Source organism: Pezoporus wallicus, unplaced genomic scaffold (assembly GCF_028554395.1).
Source record: "Pezoporus wallicus isolate ANWC-B61680 ecotype Strahan unplaced genomic scaffold, APGP_CSIRO_Pwel_v1 contig_593, whole genome shotgun sequence".
Classification (NCBI taxonomy): domain Eukaryota; kingdom Metazoa; phylum Chordata; class Aves; order Psittaciformes; family Psittacidae; genus Pezoporus; species Pezoporus wallicus.
Window position 1 is genome coordinate 38099 of NW_026642342.1, and position 22575 is coordinate 60673.

General features: G+C 41.9%; 1 protein-coding gene across 8 annotated transcripts in view; it reads right to left on the reverse strand.

Moving 5' to 3' along the window:
- Window positions 1-22575, reverse strand: part of DGKD (diacylglycerol kinase delta) — a 65236-nt gene that overhangs the window by 16796 nt on the left and 25865 nt on the right. For 7 of the 8 annotated variants that reach the window (XR_008974898.1, XR_008974899.1, XM_057429266.1 and 4 more), the window contains 16 exons: window positions 15932-16036; window positions 14961-15093; window positions 13980-14086; window positions 13303-13428; window positions 12158-12260; window positions 11478-11640; window positions 9365-9473; window positions 8465-8604; window positions 7663-7747; window positions 7032-7126; window positions 6833-6932; window positions 6412-6685; window positions 3761-3922; window positions 2846-2974; window positions 1780-1876; window positions 744-854 (listed from right to left, as the gene is read on the reverse strand). Coding sequence is in view for 6 of the 8 variants with exons in the window: in XM_057429266.1 (XP_057285249.1) it covers window positions 744-854; window positions 1780-1876; window positions 2846-2974; window positions 3761-3922; window positions 6412-6685; window positions 6833-6932; window positions 7032-7126; window positions 7663-7747; window positions 8465-8604; window positions 9365-9473; window positions 11478-11640; window positions 12158-12260; window positions 13303-13428; window positions 13980-14086; window positions 14961-15093; window positions 15932-16036 (2039 nt within the window). In the remaining 2 variants the exon portion in view is untranslated. Of the gene's footprint in view, window positions 1-743; window positions 855-1779; window positions 1877-2845; window positions 2975-3760; window positions 3923-6411; window positions 6686-6832; window positions 6933-7031; window positions 7127-7662; window positions 7748-8464; window positions 8605-9364; window positions 9474-11477; window positions 11641-12157; window positions 12261-13302; window positions 13429-13979; window positions 14087-14960; window positions 15094-15931; window positions 16037-21013; window positions 21235-22575 lie in introns of those variants that run through there. The other variant, XM_057429269.1, reaches the window with a different exon arrangement.

Below are 22575 nucleotides of genomic sequence, written 5' to 3' on the forward strand. Positions count from 1 at the left end.
CCAAATTAAAAGAGGAAAAGTTAGCACAGGCATTTACCTTTTCACTTAGAAGGAAAAATAAAACACAAAGAAATGCTATTTCCTACATCTTAAAACACAGAGGTGCTTTGCTTCCAAACGGGTCAAGCATTCAACATGGTCATTGCTTGTGATAGAAAACTACTCCCCTTTAAATTAATGATAGGAACTGAGGATAACCGAGTAACACACGCTACCAGAAAGACACACAGATTCCCTGGGTACAGAACCTGTTAATTATCTCATATACCAGGACATCAACAGCATTTTGCTGTACCAGTTCAAGTATAGCAAATGTATCAATCACACATAAAGCATTCCAGGTATTAAAAAAGCCAAAACCTGAGGTTTATATTAAGTTAGGATCAAGCCAAAATCAGCCTCCACAGCAGTTAGAACTGAGATGTGCTTCTTTCACAGCTAAACAGCAAGCCTAGTAGTAAAATCTGTGAGATCATGAACAGAACCAATGCACTATATCCACACCAATGTAGCTACTCAAAGATCTTATACTAGCCACAATAGCATAATGAATCAGTAATAAATCAGTAACTTATCTCCTCCCTCATGATTTTAAGCCTTAAAGGAGGATTATGCAGACAAGAATGACAATCACAGAATATAGCTAATTGAACACACTTGTACACAATCTGCTTCAAAACCACACATAAAGTGGTTTCAGTCACTTTTGGCAGTGCCCAAAGGTCAGCCAAAGCCAAACCCACCTGCATTTCTCTGGGTGTTCGTCACGTTTGTTGTTGAAGTCCAAAGAAATCTTTGCATCCAGACCAATTCCAAAATAATTATTCATGACACACTTCTCTGTGTAACATTCACTGCAAAACAAAAGAACAAAAGCTCCCATTTGTAAGTCTATGTACCATTTGGTATACAGCTCACACACCTCCTTTAGCCACCTCATAATTCTTTTGCATAAAAAGGTGAAGAAGAAGAACACTGTATGCCAACACGCTCTGATAAGCACTGCTGGGGAAATGCCTAAAATCCACAAGGAATACCATAGAAGTAGCTACTGATGAGCAGAGGTTCCTGTCCTGCAGCCTCTGTCTGTAAGGCTCCATTGCCAGGATTTGCACAGGAATTCTCCTCTTGCCACAGAAACTCAGAAGCCTACACTTCATTTACAAAGAGCTGGTGACTGCATTGTGCAAAAGGTGTCATGAAACATTAGCAATGCTAATTGTGCCTATACATACACACGCACACACACATATATATTAGGTGTTACCTACAGAAAGCCTGACAAATGAGCTCAAATGTGTCAGCCATTCGTCTCAGGGGCACTGAACCCCATGTAAAAAAATTTAAAAGTCACTGTATCACTGGGGTTTTACTGGTAAACAGTTTAGCAGAAAGAGCCTGAGAAAGTCTTCACACAGTATTTCCGACCTGCCTCCCCTATAACTGCATGCCCATGACCCTTCTTGGACCTTCATGCTGTAAGGGTAGTGATTTCCCCACAGGCTCCTATTTACTAACTAGAAGCCAGACTCATCTCTGAGTCTAGAGAGAAGGCTGATCTAGACCTCATTCTCTCCTAAACCCTAAAAAATGCGTAACGTATAACCACATGTATATAATTGCATGTACTGACTCTCACGGGCACTCAGCATATGAATTCATTCATGTAACTCTGGGCTGCTGCAGCCCATTATTTAGCTCTATAAACTAATCTGCTGCTCTGCTGAGGTCCATTTAGAAATACCCACTCTTCCCCTTCAGCCTCCTGGCCATACTTACAGGTTTTCAGGCTCAGAGTTAAAGGGATCAGCATGGATCAACAACCGGCTGATGACAGAGCTCCCAGGCAAAGAACCAGACATACCAGCTCGGATATCTGTAGGAATATTGACCACAGGGAAGAGCATGATTAATAATAAGCAGAAAACAGGTAACTTCCATCTCAGAGACAAGACAACAGAGCAGAACATATTAACTCCGTTGTTCACTGTGGAAAGCAAATAGCAATAGCGCTTTCTTCCACTACAGAAGGCTTAGCTCTCTCAATAAGGAGAAGGGTTTCTGAGGCCACCTGCAGGGGTTTTGATTGACATGATATCACCTAAGGCCAGCAGCACAGTTGTAACAGACACATGAAAATGGGAAATAGGATTGTATTCACTGTATCAGCCTTTTTGTTCCAGGGTAACACATGCAACATCCTTGCTTCAATGAGGAAAGACAGAGTAGGACTCAAGTTATTCTCCAAGTTGCTCAATAATTACTGCCTCCTGTTTCTTAAATGATTAGCTGGTGACACAGAGACAGTAGATTTGTTAAAGAGAAAGGAAACAACCTTCCTCCAGAAGAAACGATTTGAACAAGTAATACGGGGGAAGAAGCAGAAGGACAGTACCAGTGATGGGGAGAAGTTGCTAAACAAGATGTGGGAGGTTTGAATTCTGATGGGTCTGTGCACCTCCAGGGACTTCAGCCTTCACATGAAGGGACTGCTCCTCTCAGTCTGTGGCTGCCACTCTTCAGATACCTCTCAGCAGCATTGTACCAGTGTTCTCAAGGTTACTGAGCTCAGTACCTCCTTGTAATTGGCACCTAAACTCTGCCACTGCACATCTGTGTCTAGGTCTCAGCTGCAAACTGGAAAGAGCTACAGCTCCTTCCAAGTCTCCAGTTTTCAGCCCTAGTGGAAAGTTATCCAGCAATGAATTTCTCTTTAATCTGACCGTGCACAAAAGGACATCAGGCAGGTCAATTTCACGCTTTCATGCGGAGACTGAAGCCTGTGCTGCTGTCATTCGTACCCCAGTTGGCTGCCTCAGTGGGAAGTGGTGGGTGTTACACTTACTTGGGTAGAGAATTTTTGTGTTGAGCATTGGCAAGTTGTCTCGGTTTCCTGTCTGGGGAGGAAGAGATGCAGAGCTGCCCAGTGACAAACTTCCTTTGTTTATTAGTCTTTCACAAGGAGACTTGGATGCTGTAAAACACAACACAAACATGGCTATAGACAAACATAACACTGTGATTCAGACCAGCACACAGCAGCACAGCCCAAGCAGCAAGGCTGAGTTAGGAAGCACACAACAACAAAACACTGCAGCAGCCACCACAAAACAAAAAGCTGACAGAATCAGTCATTAGAAGGCAGAGATGTGGCACATGTGCAGCAAGAAAAGCTCACAGACAAGAAGTACCAAAATGCCACATTCAATATTAGAAATGGAGATGAGAAAAAGCTGGTGCCAGCAGTACAACAGACAGAGTATTTAGCTTCCAGTCAATACTCAGATAAGTTCAAAATAAATCTGCAGTGATCAGGGAGCTCTAATAAATTACTCACATAATACAGTTATTAAAGCAAATTGGCTTCTGGTCTCTTGTCATCTGCAAATGATGTCAGAGGCTTACAGGGAAATGTCATCAAGTAAATGACATGAAAAATCTCAAGGCCAATCCTGTCCAAGCACTGAAAGCCAAGAGAACCCAGATTATTGGCTAAGGTGCAAGAAAATTTCTGAATCCTAGGCTCCATATGCTAAGTTCACAAAACAGCCATCAGAGATGTAGTGAAAAGTGGGGTCTATTATGCACAGGCTAGAGACTAGAAATGTGCAAGGCCTGGCACCTGAAGGGCAATCTTTCAAAAATTAGAGAAAAAACAGAACTTGGAAGGTGATACATGTAACACCTCCCTCACTTTTTACAACTAACAGAATTGCAATTCACAGGCAAGATCCGCATGGTGGCAGTCCCAGAGCAGTACCTTTCTGCTGGCTCCTCCCTTTGGACACTCCATAGCTGCCGCTGTGGGAGGACTGCAAGGAGATCTTATCCTCATTCCTCAGCTCCCTGCCCTCTTCAGAGGCTGAGAGGCTAAGGAGGAAGCCTTCTTGCTCCTGGGTCTGGGCATTCTGCTCATCTACAGCTGTAAGGAGAGAGAAAGTGAGTGCCTCACAGCTCTTCTAGCAAGGAACATCTCCCACTGATGTAAATAACAATAGGATGGAACTCTAAAGGCCTCGATTCCTTAAAAGAAAGAACAGAAATAACAAAAAGCTTTCCTATATCATTTGCCTTAACTAAGCTCTGCTCTGGAAAGCTTTCGAAATGGGGCTGGCTTAGCCTGCTGTTTTCTTTGCTGATCTCTTTAGCAATGAGGTTCTAAACAGAAGCGTCCACCTTTGATGCTACATGTACTCAGGCTTCCCGAGATGTAAAGCGTGCTACAGGTGATAGGCTTCTATTTACCTGCATTTAAATGCTGCCAGAAGTTCTAACCAGATGGATATTAAATGATTAATGATTTTTCTGTTTGCTTAATCTGTACTGGGGCAATAGGATAAGCCACTTGAAAAGAGCAATTAGACACACATAGTCGGGGGAAGAAAATAGCAGTTGGTAGAAAGCAATACAAAGGAAAGAACTGAATTAAATACTTTGGAAGGAGAAAAACAGTTTGGAGAAGTTGAACAAATACACTTGAAATGTAACTGGAGTTTGCCTAAAAACTGGTAAGAATTAAATGCCAGTATGTTGCCTAAAGAAATCAAACTTCCTTTGCATGCAATCAACACACTTTCCTCTCCAGCAACCCCTCACCAGGTACAGCCCTGAGCTGATCTGCTAGCTCACTGCCTCTGCAGGAAGACAAGCCTGGCTTCTTTCAGTCTCTTCCCCTCCCTTGTGCTGACTCTGGAGTTTATCAAAACTATCCACAAGGTAATCCAAGCCCAGCAGAAATAACAACTCTTCTTGCTGGATTAAGCAAATTGGTTGAGCCCTAAAAGAACATCAAATTGGCATAAGGTAATGTCGTGGTTTAAACCCAGTCAGGTAACTCGTTCACTCACCTCCCCCCCCTTTCTTGCCCTCCCCCTGCTCTCGGAGGGACGGAGAGGAGAATCAAAAGAATGCAACTCCCACGGGTTGAGATAAGAACAGTTTAGTAACTAAGGTATAACACAAATCACTACTGCTACCACCAATGATAATAATGATAAAGGAAATAACAAGGGAAGAGAATACAACACCTCACCACCCGCTGACCGATAACTCGCCCCCCAAGCCCGACCAAGCTCCGACCGATACCTCCTCCAACCCTGCAGTGCACCAGCCCTTCCGGCTAACTCCCAGTTACATCCTGGGCATGACGTGCTGTGGTATGGAATACCTCCCCGGCTAGCCCGGGTCAGGTGCCCCGTCTCTGCTTCCTCACAGCTTCCCCTCCTCCCTGGCAGAGCATGAGCCTCATAGAGTCCTTGGTCAGGGTAAACATCACTTAGCAACAACCGACAACATCGGCTTCACCAACGCTGTTCTCAAACTAGAAGTCAAAACACAGCACTGCACCAGTTAACACAAAGGAAAAAACATGACTGCTACTGCTGAACCCAGGACAGGTAAGCAGCAGTAAACTGGGACTGCAGTGACGTCAAGACCTCTACTTCATCAGAAGCAAGCTGTCTGCTCTACTTTCAAGCAGGCTGCCCGCTCTACTTCCATCATCTTATATAACTTCACCTTCAGGATAGGTTGTATGCAATATTGCAATGTTGGAAATCCAAGCAATATTACAATTCTGTGTAACTTACTACACAGCTGCTTATAGTGCACATTTAGGTGTGTGTGGACGTCACATCTGCAACTTCAATGCTTTTGTCTACAGTATAAGCTGTTAAGTACTTCCTTTGGTATAAGTTAAACCACTGAGTTTATGACTAACATCTGGGAGACTGATGCCTTTCAAAGGAAATGGAACTCTGAGTTATGTGTATGCGTGGGCTGGAGAGAGATAAGGGTCAAGATGTGGAGAAAAGGGTCACCTGCCTAGGAAGTTAACACTGGAACAGAACTGATTTGCCTCAAGGTGCAGTATTAAAACATTTTCCCAGTTACAATGCTAGTTTAAGAAGTTCCTGCCCTCTCCTGCAGTTGTACCACTGTACCATTGCACTGTCTTGCTGGGCTCTAATATAAAAAGATTTCTGAAACAATCCAAGCTAAAATATTTAAAATACTTTCTTTCTAAGTATTTTCAGATCTTTTTTAGGGCAAGGCCACACAAACAGTTGTGCTGACACAGTTGTGGTATGGGTGGGAACAGGCAGGAAATGCAAATGAACAGAGCGCGGGAGGGTAGTAACTTCCTAAACCAGCCCAATGGGAGACAAGGTATCTGGAACTCATTTGACTCATTTACCACTTTTAACACTTGGGCTCATTTACCAAGCAATGTTTCAAACAGGTGGGCTTGGCAGAGATGACACTGAAATCAAATAGCCAGTCTTTCTGAATAGCTTCTGTAGCTCAGGAAACCTGTCTTTAATTAAGAACATAACTCCACTATGGAATAAAGGAAATGTATACTTTTCAAGAGCCTGTAACAAGCCACAAGCAGGACTCCTAACAGGTTACCTTTTTCTGCATGCTCTATTATCTGACGAATGGCTTTTTTCAAGCTGTTGGCTCTCAACATGAGCTGTTCTCGGGGACGAAATATCTGGGGGCGTGCAGTACATGACGAGCCCACTGACCGGTCGCTAGAAGAATCACAAGCACTGCCTGATCCATCACCGTCTTCGGTTTCCTCTGCAATGGTGGGAGGAGGGTTTGGCAGAGATGAAGATGCTTGAGATTCATCATTCAATGTCTTCAGCAATGAGTCGAGCTTCTCCTTCAAGACAGAGCACTACAAGGAGAACAACAATATTTGTGTATAACTAACAGTAGACTGGGTAGCTCATTCTTTTAGGGCTTGCTGAACTGTTGCTGTCCTGGTTCTCTGAAAAGAGCAGTTTTTCACTTCAGAAGTAGAAAACAATTTTTCCAAGCTTACCTTCCTGGCCATGACCTCTGATTCCTCTGAGCTCTCTGTTGCCTTCTCATAGGCTTTCCCTACTCGAGCCACAAAATCCTTCACTGTCTCACAAAGCACCCTAGACAAAGAAGGTAGTGAAAACAAAGTCACACAAGGATTGTCTGAGGATTTTCAGAGTGCAACTTTCACTTAGAGTAGTTGTCCTCTCAGTACTCACTTGGCTGAGGAGATGACCACTGAGTGTTGGTCAGACGTCAAAATTTTGGACAAATGAGCAGCCACAGAATCTTCATAGAAGAGAATTTTCTGCACCTGGTGACAGGCAGAAAAAAGCCACCCAACATTACAACATATGCTGTGTAACCCTGGCTCCCCAGAGAGTAGCCATCCTTCTACAGGTTCTTTTGCCCTGCAGAAGTTCTGTTGTTCAGGTCTCAGTCCTGAATCCGATGAATAAACTAATTCTGAACCTAGAAATCATCATCAGCACAGTTCTTAAAGTCTCTGATCAACTGTGAATCTAAAACTATTTTTTCATGACTCCTACGCAGCTTTTCACAATTTCAACAACTTCACGTCATGACAGCAAATAAAAGTCAATTGTTTCCTCTCTGTCCTCTTCTAAAGCATCTTCTTCTCATCCCTCATTACAGTTATTGACTCTAGTGACCCAGCCTCCATCCTTCTGCATAATATTTCATTAACTTAAAGCTCCCAGGTCTTTGTAGCTCCTGCTACACCCAAGTCATGGCTCAGGCCCGCTCCATTTGAGCTCAACATTGCCTCCTATCTTGTCTGTTCTGAGGCTGCTGCTCACAGTCCACTGCCCTCTGCATCTCGTGACGTACCTCAGAATCCTCACTGAAATCTTCAGTGACTGTAGAAGTGGAGGCCTGGCGGGGGAGTTTGGTTTCATAAACCATGATGCTCCACCTATTGAAAAGGAGGCATCATACTTGTCAGTACAAGGCAGATGATTTCTTCCTTTATCCAAAGCACGTAACGGGTTAGAACCGCAAAGCAGAACAAACTGCACTTTGGCTAGGGCATGATTGATGTAAGGAAGCCACAGGGGTGCAATGGAACTGCAGAGAGGCTGAACTGGCAGAAGAGGGAAGGATAACACCATGAGCAAGTCTGCTACAGCACAAGGAACTTTTCTATACTTCCTCCCTCTCTCACAGAAATATGGGCATTACAACATAACAGATGCCAAGATGCAACTCTAATGACAAGAAGCATTTTTAAATGTAGAAACATGCATAAGAAATATTAATACTAGGGGTAAATATGTCAATTACTGCATCCAGCTTTCATCTCTAGGCCAAACTCAAGATAAATTGGTTCAAATTTATCACAAAAAATAGCTTAAAGAAAATAAACCATGACTGTAAGGCTAACAGAATCAACTGATGAGAACTCTGGAACTCAAAAGAGGACAGTGGACATCAGACAGCTTTACTCATTGCTATTCTGCAGCACTGACACAGAAAACCAGACTACCTCTTGTTGCTAGAGGGGGACAGGGAAGAAGAAATGTTAACTGGCATTAATAAGAAGTCCAGCAGGTGGGCAAGATCAAGAACTGCCCAGTTATACTGGAAGGGTATTTTCACACCACTCTTGAGGGCACTAGTGACGGCTACCCACCTGTCCAGCATTTTGGTACTGGCCCTCTCCAGCTTCTCCAGGATCTGTGGGAGCTGGGTATCATCATCACAGGCAGAGCCCCAGCCTAACACACGAGCAAGGTCATTCCCTGTTCCCAAGGGTAGCACTCCCAGCTGGCACTGCATTAGAGAAAAGGAAAGAAAAACTGATATTCAAATGGGAACACACAAGCCACAAACAGCCACAAGTAACATGACTGACTCTTTACACAGACCAGTCATTGAGAAACAGCTAGTCCCAGGGTGAGGAGAAAGTAACTGTACGGGGAAAACAGCCAGAAGAGCAGGCAAGTAAGGAAAAATTTCCTCAAGTTGTTAGTTGAGAGAGAAGTGTATTACAGCTACCATGTCGAGGAGCACCTTGCTAAAAGTAACCCCTTCTGCAGACGTATTAGCTAACCACCAGGCGGTGCTATTGCTTCTTCTGTAAAATCAGCATAGACGTCTCCCAAGACAAAATGGAAACTAATTAAACATTGTATGATACTCCAATGAAGTTTCTGTCTATCCTAAGACTCAGAAACTACACCAGACAATTAAAGGGAACAGATGAGGAGCATCTTGTGGAACTCTCAGTTTACTAACTGCAGCCCTCTCCAAGTGTAAGTCTCTGCTGGCAATGGAGCAGGAGTAACTCAGAGCTACTCCAAAAGTTGGATCGTGTAAGAGGGAGTTGCGGAGGAGCACTGGAGATAGGAATAATGAATTAGTCCAGCACTACTTCTTGCAGGGAACTACTGCAAGAGCGCTGCTGTGGTGAGCTTTCAGCAGCTTCAGTCCTGGGGCAAACTACATCTGTACAATCAAAGAAAGTTCTCTTCAACCTATGCTGTTGAAACTACTTCAGTCCTTCATCCAACCAAGCTCTTTGGGCAGGTACCTGCTTGTGAAGATTGAGGCTATCAATTTCGGAGAGAACCCAGCCAACACTTCCGTCCCCACCGCAAACTAGAATCCGGAAAGTGTCAAATTTCTGGAATAAGCGCAAACTACGGAGAAGGGAAAGAAAAAAGCAAGAGGGAAGAACAATTGCTGTTACAGAAAGAAATGACAAACAATTCCAATCTAGGTAATAAATACAGCAGATCTGCTTAAAGTAGGCTCTGATGTCGCAATAAATATGGGCCACTGTCAGATTACAATTAGTTAGAATTATTATAAATAAGGAATTATAAATACAGTAAGGATTTACAATGGCTATTCACTAAAGAAATATGTCCCAGACACACTCTTCTACTAAAGCAAGGCACTTTTGTCTGAACAGAAGAGGAAACAAGCATGTGATAGCTGATTTTCCACAGAATTAATTTTTCTCTGCATATTTGTTGTGTTCAGCCTAACACTAGTTATTTGTCACTGTTTGGAGTGCTCTGATGTCATTGCCTTTGCACTTAAGGCCACACAAGTTAAAGCAAAGTTTGAAGAGTGGGAACTTTGTGCAGTCATTCAATAAGCAAACAACTGTAAGAGGCTGTGAAGTCTCACAAGCTTTAGTCCCTCTTCTGGGAAAGCAACATAACTCAGTGGTCTGGTGCCTTGTCTGTCCCACAGGCAGGCAAATAACTCACCAGCAAGAAAAGTGTGAATTTCTCTATTCACCCTTCCCAGAATATTAAAAACCACCTCCTCTTAAGCTGTTTGAAACTGCGCTTCTTACTGAATATGTTAATATGTTCCAGAACTACTGCCTGCTTTTATTTTGGTTTTGTAGATTTATTACTACATAAACAGGATTTGCTACAGTGCATGGAAATCCTTATTTCTTTAGACATTGCTGACACATAAAAAATGGCTGTCAGGATGACATCTTATGGTATAGTTTAACTGGCAACAGCTGAGATTATTTAAATCATCAAGCAGCAGCCTTTACCCTGTACCATCACTTCCTTTTTAAGAAAGCATCCATTAGAAGTGTGTACCACAGCTTGAGAAAATGGATTCCCTCTCTTGCCTTCTCTTCTGCTTAAAAGCAAAATTCCTCTATACAGTCAGCCCAACTGGGGAGAAGAAAAAGAGTACTTAAAAGGTTTCTGTAAATTATTTATCAGTCAAACACATCCCCTGGACAGTATGGTTTTAAAGGCCAGTGTTTTGCAATGTACTATAGCAAGAAACCACAACAGTTCTGAGAAGAGCAGAACCTAGTGATCACTCACCCAGGGTGGACATCCTAGATTTAACACCCTGCATCTACAGGTCTCAGCCACAGACTCTGAGCCACATTTAGACAAATCTGAAGGAAATTCACCTACTGTAAGAAGCACCCGCTCATGATAAAATTTACTCAAATATGAAGCAACCGAGAACTATTTGGAAGGGGGCAAACTAGAGAGCAAACTTTTTGTCTCTTTTTAAACTGAGTTGCAGAAATACCTTCAAGGAATTTATTCCACAGTGCTCACTTTTTTTTTAATCCATCGATATTCCAGTGTAAGCTGGCAAATAAGACTGAAATGTCACTATATCCCAGGACAGAACCAACTTTATCAAAAGCACTCATGAATGATGTTTCTCCAGTATCATTACCACATACTTCCCAGGCTTCCTAGGTAAGTTATCTCTGGATAAATCTCATTTTAACAATATTCATTTGCTACCTATGACATCTGTTCACCCGATTTAAGTTCTCTCTCATTAACAGTACACAAGGATGCCTGTTACAAGTCTGTCTGCTGACAAGTTTTCTTCTGGATTCAAGCTTTCCATGCTTGGTCTTCTTCCAGGGGAGTGTTTCTGGAATTCCCCCAAACTTCCTCAAGCTGTCCTGCTGTTACTGATGGATGGAAATAATAACCTTTTTCAACATTTTTGGCTTTAGCTAACCAATAACACTAAACAGAGAGAGGGGAAAACCCCTCCAAACTTCATGTGTTCAGTCTGCTCTGAGAAATAGGTTCCTTGCTGTGTTTGTGGACGAGTTTACAATAAAATGAATCACTTGTACTTTTCTGGTGCTTACAAGGAATGGGTACTTCCATACAGTATCTGCTTACCCAAGGTGAGGTCCACCATTCATGAGGTCAAAGACTTGGGCTGGATTCAGTAGCTGTTTGAATCTTCGTAGAAATTTTACACCTTGGTTGTCTCCACTTTTTGAGTTGACAAATACTAACAAAGGGCTTGTGCAAGAAGGGGGACAAGTAGCTTTCCAGAAACCTGTTGGAGGGGAAAAAAGGGAAGGGAGGAGGGAGGAAAAAACCAAGAGATGTAAAGCTGCCCCATGGAGATGAAGAGAGAAAACAAGACCCCAGACCCCAGCACAGCTACGAAGAAGCTAATACTTTTCTTGTGCTTATGGCACTCACTGGGTAGATGCCAAATGTGCAGAGCCCTGAATCCAGCACAAACCACACCTCATGCTGCCAAATATTATGCTTATCTCCTAGCAATATGCCAAAATTTTCAGCTTTTCCAATGTTCCTGAGCTGCTTCTGCAATATAACTGTTCTCAATAAATTTTAACAGCTGCATTTCAGCAAATACTGATGTTACAGGGTAATAAAGCAAATAAAACCAAAAGCAAACAGTTCACTGCCATACTTTAGCAGTGTCTACCAGTTTGGAATTTCAGCAACACCAAAACAGAATTTTCAGTTGAGATAATCTGCTATTAATACTGTTAGCTGAAGGGACTGTGACTGAGAGAAAGGCATTACTTACTAATGCTACTTACCATCTGAATCAATGCTGTTAAGAGCAGTAGGAGGAATGACAGATACTTTGCACAGCCCAAGAGGGCACTTGTTTGGCAACAACTCTTTACATGCTGTATGTACCTGAAAACAGCACAAAAAGTTAAAAAAATAGAACAAAACATTCAGACCCTTTGGGGTGCTGTGGTATAACTCATGAAGCCACACAACAAAAGATTGTAAAGAAAGAGCAAAAAAGGAAGAAGGAGTGAAGCCAAGGAAATGTCAATCAATAAAGTTACTTCAAGAATTATCTAACCAGTCTTCTACCAACTCTCCTCCTTTCATTAATATGTACTGTTTCTGCCATTTCAACTTGAGACTAGCACTTTGAGAGCTGAGAGGACCAGGTAGCAGATTCTGTGGTTTTAAGAGCTTTCAGGCATTCTGCTTTCAAAATCCGAGCCTCGGTTGAGAGGTGAGAAGTAGCACAAAAGAAAAACCTAGGGATTCAAGCAAATCAGAATTCAAAAACAAAGCAGGAAGACATGAGGGACATAACAGAAAAAGAGATTAATCAAGCCACCAAATGAAAAAGGGAATACAAAGCAGAGTAGGGCACTTGAATCATTTCTGGCAACCAAAGACTGCAAAGTAGAGGATGTGCATTATACAAACATATTTGTGATAGTTCTCTTACTAGTATTACAGACAACTGGAAACATAGCAAGATCTGCACCACTGCAGTGATTAGGCAGGAGAAGCGTATTGCAATGGGAAGGGAAACTGCTATTATTAAAATAGCTTAGTATTCTTTATTGCCCTGTTTTCTTCTACCTTTTCAATTTGCAGAAATGACAAATAATGGCTCCAACATCTCCCATGCCTTGATTCATAACTGCTGTAATTAGATTCCCTATGAAAGCTCGCTATCAAAAGAAAATGAGGTTGCAGAGAAGACAGATACTTTTTATGCATCACAGTGATACTTTTCAGCACAAATTTAAATTTCGTTCTCTCTTGCAGGCTGTTTTATCATCTGGAGAAAGAACAGTAAAGTCCTTCATGGCAAATACTGATAGCACAGTTAGAGATTCCTTTTTAAGTAAATGTCATTAAAAAAACACACCACAGACCTGATCAAAGACTATCCTTTTATTGAAATGATCATGTTTATTCAACTCACCATGGCTTTGCACCAAAGGCAGCGCCAGTCTTGCAGTCGTAGGACACTACCACAAGTTTTATCACACACAGTGCATTTGGCACTCACAGGCAGGTTTCCTTCCAGCCACTGATGCGGCATTGAGATCTGCAAATGGTACAGAGGCAGAGAAGTAATATGGACTTTTCAGAGTCCAACTCAAGGGCACAGGATGCCCTGGGGCACTGAGACATAAAGGGAGGCAAGTCTTTACATGCATTGTTTAAGGGCAGCAAAGACAATTTCTAGGAAACACCTGAGGACCTCTTCTGCCATTTCACATCATGCACAAGCACAAAAAGACCAGGTGACTCGCTCCAGGGTACCCAAGAAACACCTACTGGCACCAGACATCCCATATGCTACGGTACTGTTCCAACCATTCATTTATCTTCCTTTGCCAAAAATTGGATCAGGCTGCCATAACTCCAATCACTTAACCTCAGCTCCTCCAGTCCATAGCAGGAAGCCCTTCCTATTAGGAAGTCCTTGCTAACTTGGTCAGACTTTTCACACAGAATATTGTGTTCTGACAGTAAAGGCCTTCCCCACACTGCAAACACACAGAGGCAGAATCTGCTGTCTGTACAGTCAAGAAAGCTGCAGACGCTGTGGTTCCACATCAAGGTAAGGCTGAAAGAGTTAAGACTAACACCTACCCCATCTTCATCCTCAATGATATCCTTCCCAATAGAGGCCAGAGTTGTCCACTTGCAATTATTGGTTGCCCGCACAGCACACCGCTTGTGGGCTTTAAACTTGCACACTAGAGAGGAAGAGAAGAATATATTAATCCTGTCTCAGAACGTGCAATGTGGCAGCCTGTGCAAAAGCTTTCCCGAGTGACCATATCTGGCTCCAGAAGCAAGCATGGGCACACACTACCCCTGTTAGCACTGCCAAAACTATCTGCTCTAAGCATCCCGAGTAAGATGAGCTAACTATTAATTCTTGCCTTGTCACTTTTGCCAGCTGCTTGTACAAAGCTTAGTTATCACCCTGTTAAATCTGACATGATTTGCATAGTCATACACCCCTGCATCCTTTAACACAGTGTGGGTGTAACCTTATTCACGCTAGAAGTACGAGCTGTGAGCAGCCAGGCATGTCTGCTATGCCAGAGCTGAAAAAGAATAAACTCCTGACATTCAAACACATAACAAGGAGGTTCTTACAAATATGATTATTCTTATGAGATATTATTATGAATATTCTGATGCCTCAGAAGTACATCCCTGTTCACTTCAGAAGCATGATTTTAAATAAGGTAAGGGATGGCAATATTTGGGTATGGGGGGGAGGGAAAATAAGCTATATTACTACCAGGTCTGACACTAAAACTAGCATGAAAACATCATCACATCTATTATCCTTTTACAAAAACCTGATCTAGACTTCTGCATGAAAATTCTGAAATCCATGTGAAGCCAAAGGGATTCAACAGCAAAGGGATTCAGCATCAGGTCTAGAAAAGACCTCTACTCATACACTGCCTGGAGCTGTCTCAAGTTTATTATACAGCATTCTTCTACATCTTTTTTGCAGCCTGCTAACAATATTCCTCTTAAATTATCTCTGGAACATGGCACTGAGCTATAAAGTTGGTGATCCCAAAACAGGAGACAAGAGAGCATGCTTACCTTCACATGAGAGCCCATGTGATGTGACTCCAGACAATGCCTCCCGACACACATTGCAGTATGTTGGCCGAGCATGCGAGCAGGCGTACCAGTTATGCATCCCTGAGAAGTGGTCCATGCTGTACTGGGTAGACTAATAAAATAAATATATTACAGCAAAGTCGAGAGCAAAACCAACAAGACCATTTTTCCTTTGTAAAACAAAGACTTGCACATAGGAGTCAGAAACAGAATGCTTTCACTAGGGAAGAGTAGGCCACGTGCAGTTTATACACGCTAGCTGACTCAAGAAGGTCTTTAAGTCAGAAGAGGGTACCTGAAGAAGATGACACACGATTTCCGCTCCTGTCCTACCTCCCATCCTTGTCTCACTACAAGCATGTTTAGGGAAATGAACTGGAGAATTTATCTGCTGGAGAGTTGATCCTTCCCTTCCCCAGTTGTTTGCTGGATTAAGTTTTCAGTAAGATCAGTTCCCCAACCTGGCTTACTGTGCAGCAGAGGAATGCTTGAGCCAGCATAAGAGAGGAGACAAGCATAGGAGTGGGGAGAACACAAGAAAGCTTCTTTTAGTGACAGTGCTGGTCTTACTACAGCCCCAGAAAGCAAACAGATGTTCTGAAGTAGGCAGAACACCAAGCAGGCAAGACATGAATTAGGACAGAGAGGACAACTGAAGAGTGAAAAGGCAATGGGAGGAGAACTGTGTTTCATAACCTACCCATATTCAGAAAAGCTCTCTTGAAGTTACCAAGGGAGGGTATACAAAGCCACAGGCGTTCTTTGGAGAATCACTTCAGTGTATTTGGGATAGCTTTTACAGAAGACTTAACACTATACCCATTACGGCAAATAATACGACTTCTGTTAACTTTCGTGGAAGCTGACGCCAATCTCAAACCAAGCTGAGTAAGATTAAATAATGGTAGGAGATGAAGCACAGAGTGCAAAGGAACACATTTTCTTATTACCTCAAAATGTTCACGGTTTTGTACAGTCTTCAGCGCTGCAATCCAATCTTCCATCTCTTTTCTGTTATCAGCACAAAGGATGAGCTTCCGACATGGAGTGATAATCTGAAGAGTGAGAGAAAATTAATAGTGTGCGTTCTGGGCGTGTCAATGAGAGACAGCAAGAGAACGCATTCTCTTTATAATCTATAGTATCTAGCTATAATATACTACTGTAGGCTATTGAAGCTGTTTTCAGAGGCAATGAGATGCACAACCTCATCTGCACCTTTCAACCATATTTTTCACCATAACATACTTAATTCCTACCTAAATGTACAGAACCACAGATGTTTTAGCTGTCATTCCCAACACTGAACTGACTAAAGAAATCTCTTGTAACCAGCTACCAGCACAACACAAATCAAGCACAGAGCAGTAGGAGTAAGTATATTACATGTGCAGACCTCAAGTTTTCTTAAATACTTGATTACTTTTGAAATTGGCAACACATTAAAATATTTTGTTAACAGTAAAATACATCAGTTTCTAACAATTAATGAATTAGAGAAGATGCTCTGTAACAACATACTAAAAATCTGCTTAGAGTTATGACCAGGGAGGAGGGGAGAAACCAAACAAAATACACAACCTAGAAGAGAGATCAAATAAGCAATTCAAAAGATAAATCACTGTATTTTTAAACCTCACGTTTCCTGAGGGCTTGTTCTACATGTATTACATAAAAGATGTTCCAACATTAGCAGCTTGAGGTTGTGGTGAGTTTTCCTTCCTCTAAAAATACTGCCCTCAGTGTGTTTCTATCCTGCGCTAATTCCCACGCGTTAGCTGCCCTGTGTTTAACAAGCAGTTCAGTGTTTTCACAAACGAGTAGAAAACAAGCATGGAGGGAGCGGGAGCCGAAGCACCCCTCTGCCCAGGAAAGCAGATAGGTCTCTGTGTTACCCGTCACCAATGCTCCTTTAGTCAGATGGCGGCAGCAGAGAGAAATAAAAGCCCCTAGCTCTCCACAGGACCATGTCTGCTGTCCACAGGCCGGCTCATTCAGCTGGGGTCCAGACTTTACTATAAATCAACATTTATTCTTCCTAAGACAAAAGTCTTTCTTTCCCACACTGTAGTTATCTTATCTTATTAACACTGTCTCTTTCTATACACTTCAGTATCAATTTCCATCAAACTGACTTCTTAAAGCAGACCAATACCGAAGTGTTTGCAAGACCTGGATTTAAAGAAAGCTGCATTAAGTTGAGCACCATTAACAAAACTCAAAAGGCTCCCCTTTATGTCAACTCTAAAACCTTTCAGCAGCCCAGACTCTCCCACACCCCTCTACATGTTTTGTACATAAAAAGCCCATCTACATCATCTGCAGATGAAAGAAGACTAAACCAAACTAAATTGTGTCAGGCTGGTAAAGCCCGTGTGGCTCTTGCAAGCATGCAACCAGATTTTGCTAATGAACACTAAAAAAAACCCACACACATCACCTCAACACATAACCCCTGTTAATTACCACTTCCCAATCTGTTTCTCACTTCTCTATCATTCATGAAACGGATTAAAAATAAATACCTTTGAAGCTGAGCATAAAACTTGGAAGTTCAACATCAAGCTGAGGCTGAAGTGCCTCAGAGCATCCACTAAAAAATGTGTAAGTGATATCAATAAAAAGGATACACCTGTAAAGTCTGCTTTATTTTAAGTTCTTTTATTTTCAGAATATACTTCTTTTCATATGATAGACTGCAGCATTCACCTCCAGTAACACTAACTTTACCCTGAGGCATTACCAATACCTAGAAAAGGGTAGAAAAGGGTGCTACAGACACATAACATAGGCAATGAATGGAGCCAAATACCTTTTTAAGGCAAGGACTGTCCATTCATATTAGAAACAGGGGTTTGGCATCGAGCATTCTACCTTGGACAAAATGCCCTGATCTGTATCAACTCTAAGCAAGCACAAATAAATACTGACAATTTTCTAAAAATAAAACTTTGAAGAACTCCTTCCCTCTTCCCTGACTTTTCCTTTAAATATTTGCAAATGATAAAATTTATTCCCAAAGAAGATAATCACAGGAATCTTTCTTTTTCCTTGGGAGAGTGGAAAAGTGGGTGATTAACTGCATTTCCATCAAAAACTGTGCTATGTAAGAACGGCTCCCCTAGAGAAACCTTTTATAGAACATGAAACACTACTGCAAAAATCAGTATTATGTTAGAGAAGAATGAGCAACATCTCTGAGGTCCTGCTAAGAGGAAGGAGCTTTTTCCCTGGAAGTAAAACCAAGTTCAAAATAATTTGTTCAGGCAGCACAGGGCAGCAAAGCCAAAAATATCTACAATTGCATCTGTACAACAGTACCCTATGTAAAGTTCAAACATCCCAAGATGAAGTATCCAAGGACCTTTCATCTCTTCAAAACCAGCCATCTTTTATAAGGAACCACCAGATCATTCAACAAGCCACTGGCATGCTCTTGGGCAACAGGGAAAAGTAATTTAAAACAGTTGGTAAAATTGATTTATTATCACTCCCGTTCAGTGATGTCCCTTTTCCTAATTTTGTGTCTTTTTTGGGGAGAAAAAAGAGGAAAGAAGGAAAATGCAAAGTAATTAGTATCAGTTTTAAATCACCTTGGAAGACATGAAATCTCAAATATCGTCATAAAACACAGAAATATAGACACTCCTTTGATAAGAAGTTACTGACTTCCTGGATCACTGGAGAGACCAACATAGAAAATCATTAATTCCTTCTTACATCACTATCATTTTAAAAATCTCTATATTCAGTGTTGGGAATCATCTGTACAAAGAATAAAGTTTGTAAGACAAGAGGAGAAATAAAAAGATCAAGAAGATCTTCATACTTAAATTGTCCAGACGAAGAGTCACAGAATTAAGAGTCTGCTGTGTAATTGAAACTGCAAATAAAATGTAACTTTGTGCAAGATAAATTTATGAAGAGCATTCCCCATGAGTCAATTCTAAAGCAACATTTACATTGGGATTTAGTGGTATCATCAGAGAGGGGAAATAAAAGAATATAATCTCAAACCTCATTCCTATTCTAAGGAGAACAAATTGGAACAATTCAGACTTCACTGTGAAGGACAGATAAGATTTTTATGTAACTAGCGTAACAATTCTTTGGGGAAATTAAGCAACCATACAAACCTGTCCTGCTTATCATACAATGGTGCTACAATTAAACATTTTAATGAGGTTATTCAGGAATCCAGAAACACGTTAACAGGGACACTTCCTTTGCAGAGTGGCTCAGCAGTCCTCACCTTTCATACAGCTTCAGACACACAACAGACAAAGCCAGGTACCTTGTGAGCACAAGACACTCTTGCTTTCCCTGCACTGCAGGCAGCCACGGGTTTCTTGCTGTGCAGGCTGATGTGCAACAGGCATGCTACTACACTGGCCCTCAGTAAGGGCAGAAAGGAGGTTAACAGAAAAATGCTCTCACTCACAGGGAAAAAAACACTGATCCTACCACTTTAACTCCTTCTACTCGAGCCAGTGATGTCCAGACACTCACCTGCTGAAGGATACTAACAGAGAAAGAAAGGTATTCACTGCACTGTCTAGATGAGACTGACCATCAATCTAACATCTCACACCAAAAACAAACAAACAAAAGAAATCAATCTTGTCATCTCTAAAAGAAGCTACAGCAATCTTCCCCTGAAAAGTTGTCCTTTCCCAGTCGAGGAGCCTGGGGTGTTTGCTCTGAGCTATACCCACGATGAACTGATGCTCTGGAACACGAGACTTGGTTATCCCTGATGGCAAACGTGGCTAGAAACAAGCATGGTCCAGCTATTTTTTCATGTTCCGGCTACAGCTTTAGACTAACATCCTGGAACAGTGTATTCCACAGGATGACGACGCACTAGGTGAAGTAGCATTTCCTTTTATTTGTTCTAAATTTACAAAGCAGTGATGTCATCCTGTGACCTCTTGTTCTCATATAAATGGAGAACACAAAAACAAGGATCTGACTGCTTTTGAGTTAGGATGGGGGCTGCCTTGCTAGGAGTTAAAAAGAAAACACAATAAAGATTCTAAGATTTATTTATAACCTCATGAATTTTTGGCCTGTTTGGGGATTGGCAGAACTCAGAGAGTTCCTGCCCTGAAACAGCTCAAAATTGTATCTAGATATGAGCAATTATGTAAATGAAGAGTGCCTGTTCTTCCTAAAAAGGTAATATTAAAAACTAACACAATTTTCTGAGCCTAATGCTATTGAATTTTTGGGTGTGGTTCTTTAGATTTCACTCTTCAGCAAGAACTGGATGCCCAGATACCTGTGGCCACAGCTCACCACATGGTGACTTTATCAAGACCTAAATGCTGACCAGGAAAAGAGCTCAACAATAGTCATGAGGGAAAAAAAATCTGCTGATCTCCCTAACCAATCCTGAAGAGCCATAAGGATGATGAATGGCAGGAAGGCTTAAAGACATTTCAAATCAGGACAGTTTAGCTTACAAATTCCTCACTGCATATGAATCCCCAGAAATACCAGCTGCGGGAATTACAGCAACCATCAACTACTCACTGGGTCAACCCTTTGCAAGCAGTTATGTGCCCTCTATGCATATGAGCCATATCAGGTCTATTAGAGAAACCCTCAGTTTGCAAGCCTGCTCACTCTAAATCAAAACAAGCCTTAACGCTTAAAAAAAGCCATGCCTTCACTGTCTGTCTTGTGCCAATATGCATGGCAGCATCACTTCTCCAGAATTTAGCTTCATCTCCTCTGTCTCTTCCTCACACAGCACATGCCCCCTTGCCAGCTGTTAACCTCCACCCCTCATGCGGACCCACACTCCCCTGTCCAAAACTAACACTAGTTTACTGACATTTCAAATCTGGCCAGCTGGCAAACAACAGAGCCAACAAAAGAAAATTCCTCATTTCATGTTCTAAAAATGGACTGGATGTCCCTGGATGTCCTTTCCCAATGAACAGCTGTGAATAACTGGATTAGAAAGGCCGCTCAAAAACATCCCTTACATTAGACTAAATTTTAAATAGAAATCTGCTATACTTCACCCTTTCGTGTTTGGCTGTATTGAGCAACCTTCCTCCACCCAACAGCCACAGCATTAGCTTCAATCTTCCGGTCTTGCTGCCATCAAAGACAACGTTATCATCTCTGCTCACTTCCTCTTCTCAGCATTTTCTGGCTGCCCAGAAACTTCTCAGCAAAAACAGTGACAGTCTGGCCAAGCATGTGTTGGGGCTGTTTGTTATCAGAGCAGATCTGGTGAGATCAGTGACCACAAAAGACGGCAAAACAAGTTTAAGATCACACTGGCCCAATCACGGAGCTGGCTGAAGAAATGCTGCTGGGGAAAATGGGGCAGAGGGGACATACAACTTTGCTAAATATAGTTTTTCTGATGAGATACATTTCTCAGAGTGGCCAAAAGTGGGTGTATGAGAACACCTGCTCATTCTGACTGCTTCCCTTTACTCACATCCTGTTCAAATATAGTACTATGTTCAAAGGTGCTAGCCATAAATCCCCCCTTTCAAACAGTTGATGACTTGGGTACAAGAACAACAGGAATTTCTGGAGCTCAAAAGACCCAGGAATTGCAGCTAGGAAAAAAAAAAAAAAAGATGCCAGAACAGTGCTGGTGTAGGCAAAAATGTCAGCTTAATCATATATGGCAGCAAAAACATCCACCATCTGCAGCTAACTGCTGTATCTGCTTTTATACAGTGGAATAAGCTCTTGGTATCCTACGAACACAAAATCTCGGGAAGGAAAATTGGGTGAGATTCTATAAGGGCCCAGCCACTTTATCCATTTCAGCTCATGTTCCAGCAACAGCAGCAGTGAAACAAACACTAGTATATGTGAAAACACCTTGCTCGTGCTCATCAGCAAGAATCACAAAGCAGCGAAGTCCTACATGTTACAAATATGACTGTTGAACTCAGAGAGGAAAAAGTGGACTAAGAGTGGATTAAGCAAGTGCTACTCCCTCAGCAAGAAGGTTAAAAGAAGACTGTGAAAAAGGGAGAAGAAATGTAAACGAAAGTATGAGTTTCAGACTGAAACCAGTACTTTACACTCAAAATCTTGAATGCCTGCCTCACTGATATTAGCTTTTGAAACCATTTGGAATTGAGCATCAGGCCATGAAAGCCTTAGACAACAAGTGGCATGATTTTAGTAAGTCTTTATAGTTTGGAAGAGAGAAATATTACAAGCATCAAGACTTAGACACATGGGGACCAAGGCTTGCTTTCCTCCACAGACAACACCCCCCTTCTGATTTGCAATTCAGCTTTCACCCGTTTTGCTAAGAAATTTAGTTCTGTTAACTCACTGCAGAAGTCAGTTAGAGCTCTCTAGAACTGCATCGATTGTCCTTCCTCAGAACCTTGATGCTACCTGGAAGGGGAAAGGAAAAAGAAGCTCTTCATATGACACTGAAGAAATGCACCTGCTTTATATTTATTTTTATAGTGCCAGATCTTTATTTCCTGCTACAATGACCACCTTTCATCTATAGGCTGAGAAAGTTGAGGCTGTTCAGCCTGGAGAAGAGAAGGCTGCGTGGAGACCTCATAGCAGCCTTCCAGTATCTGAAGGGGCCTAT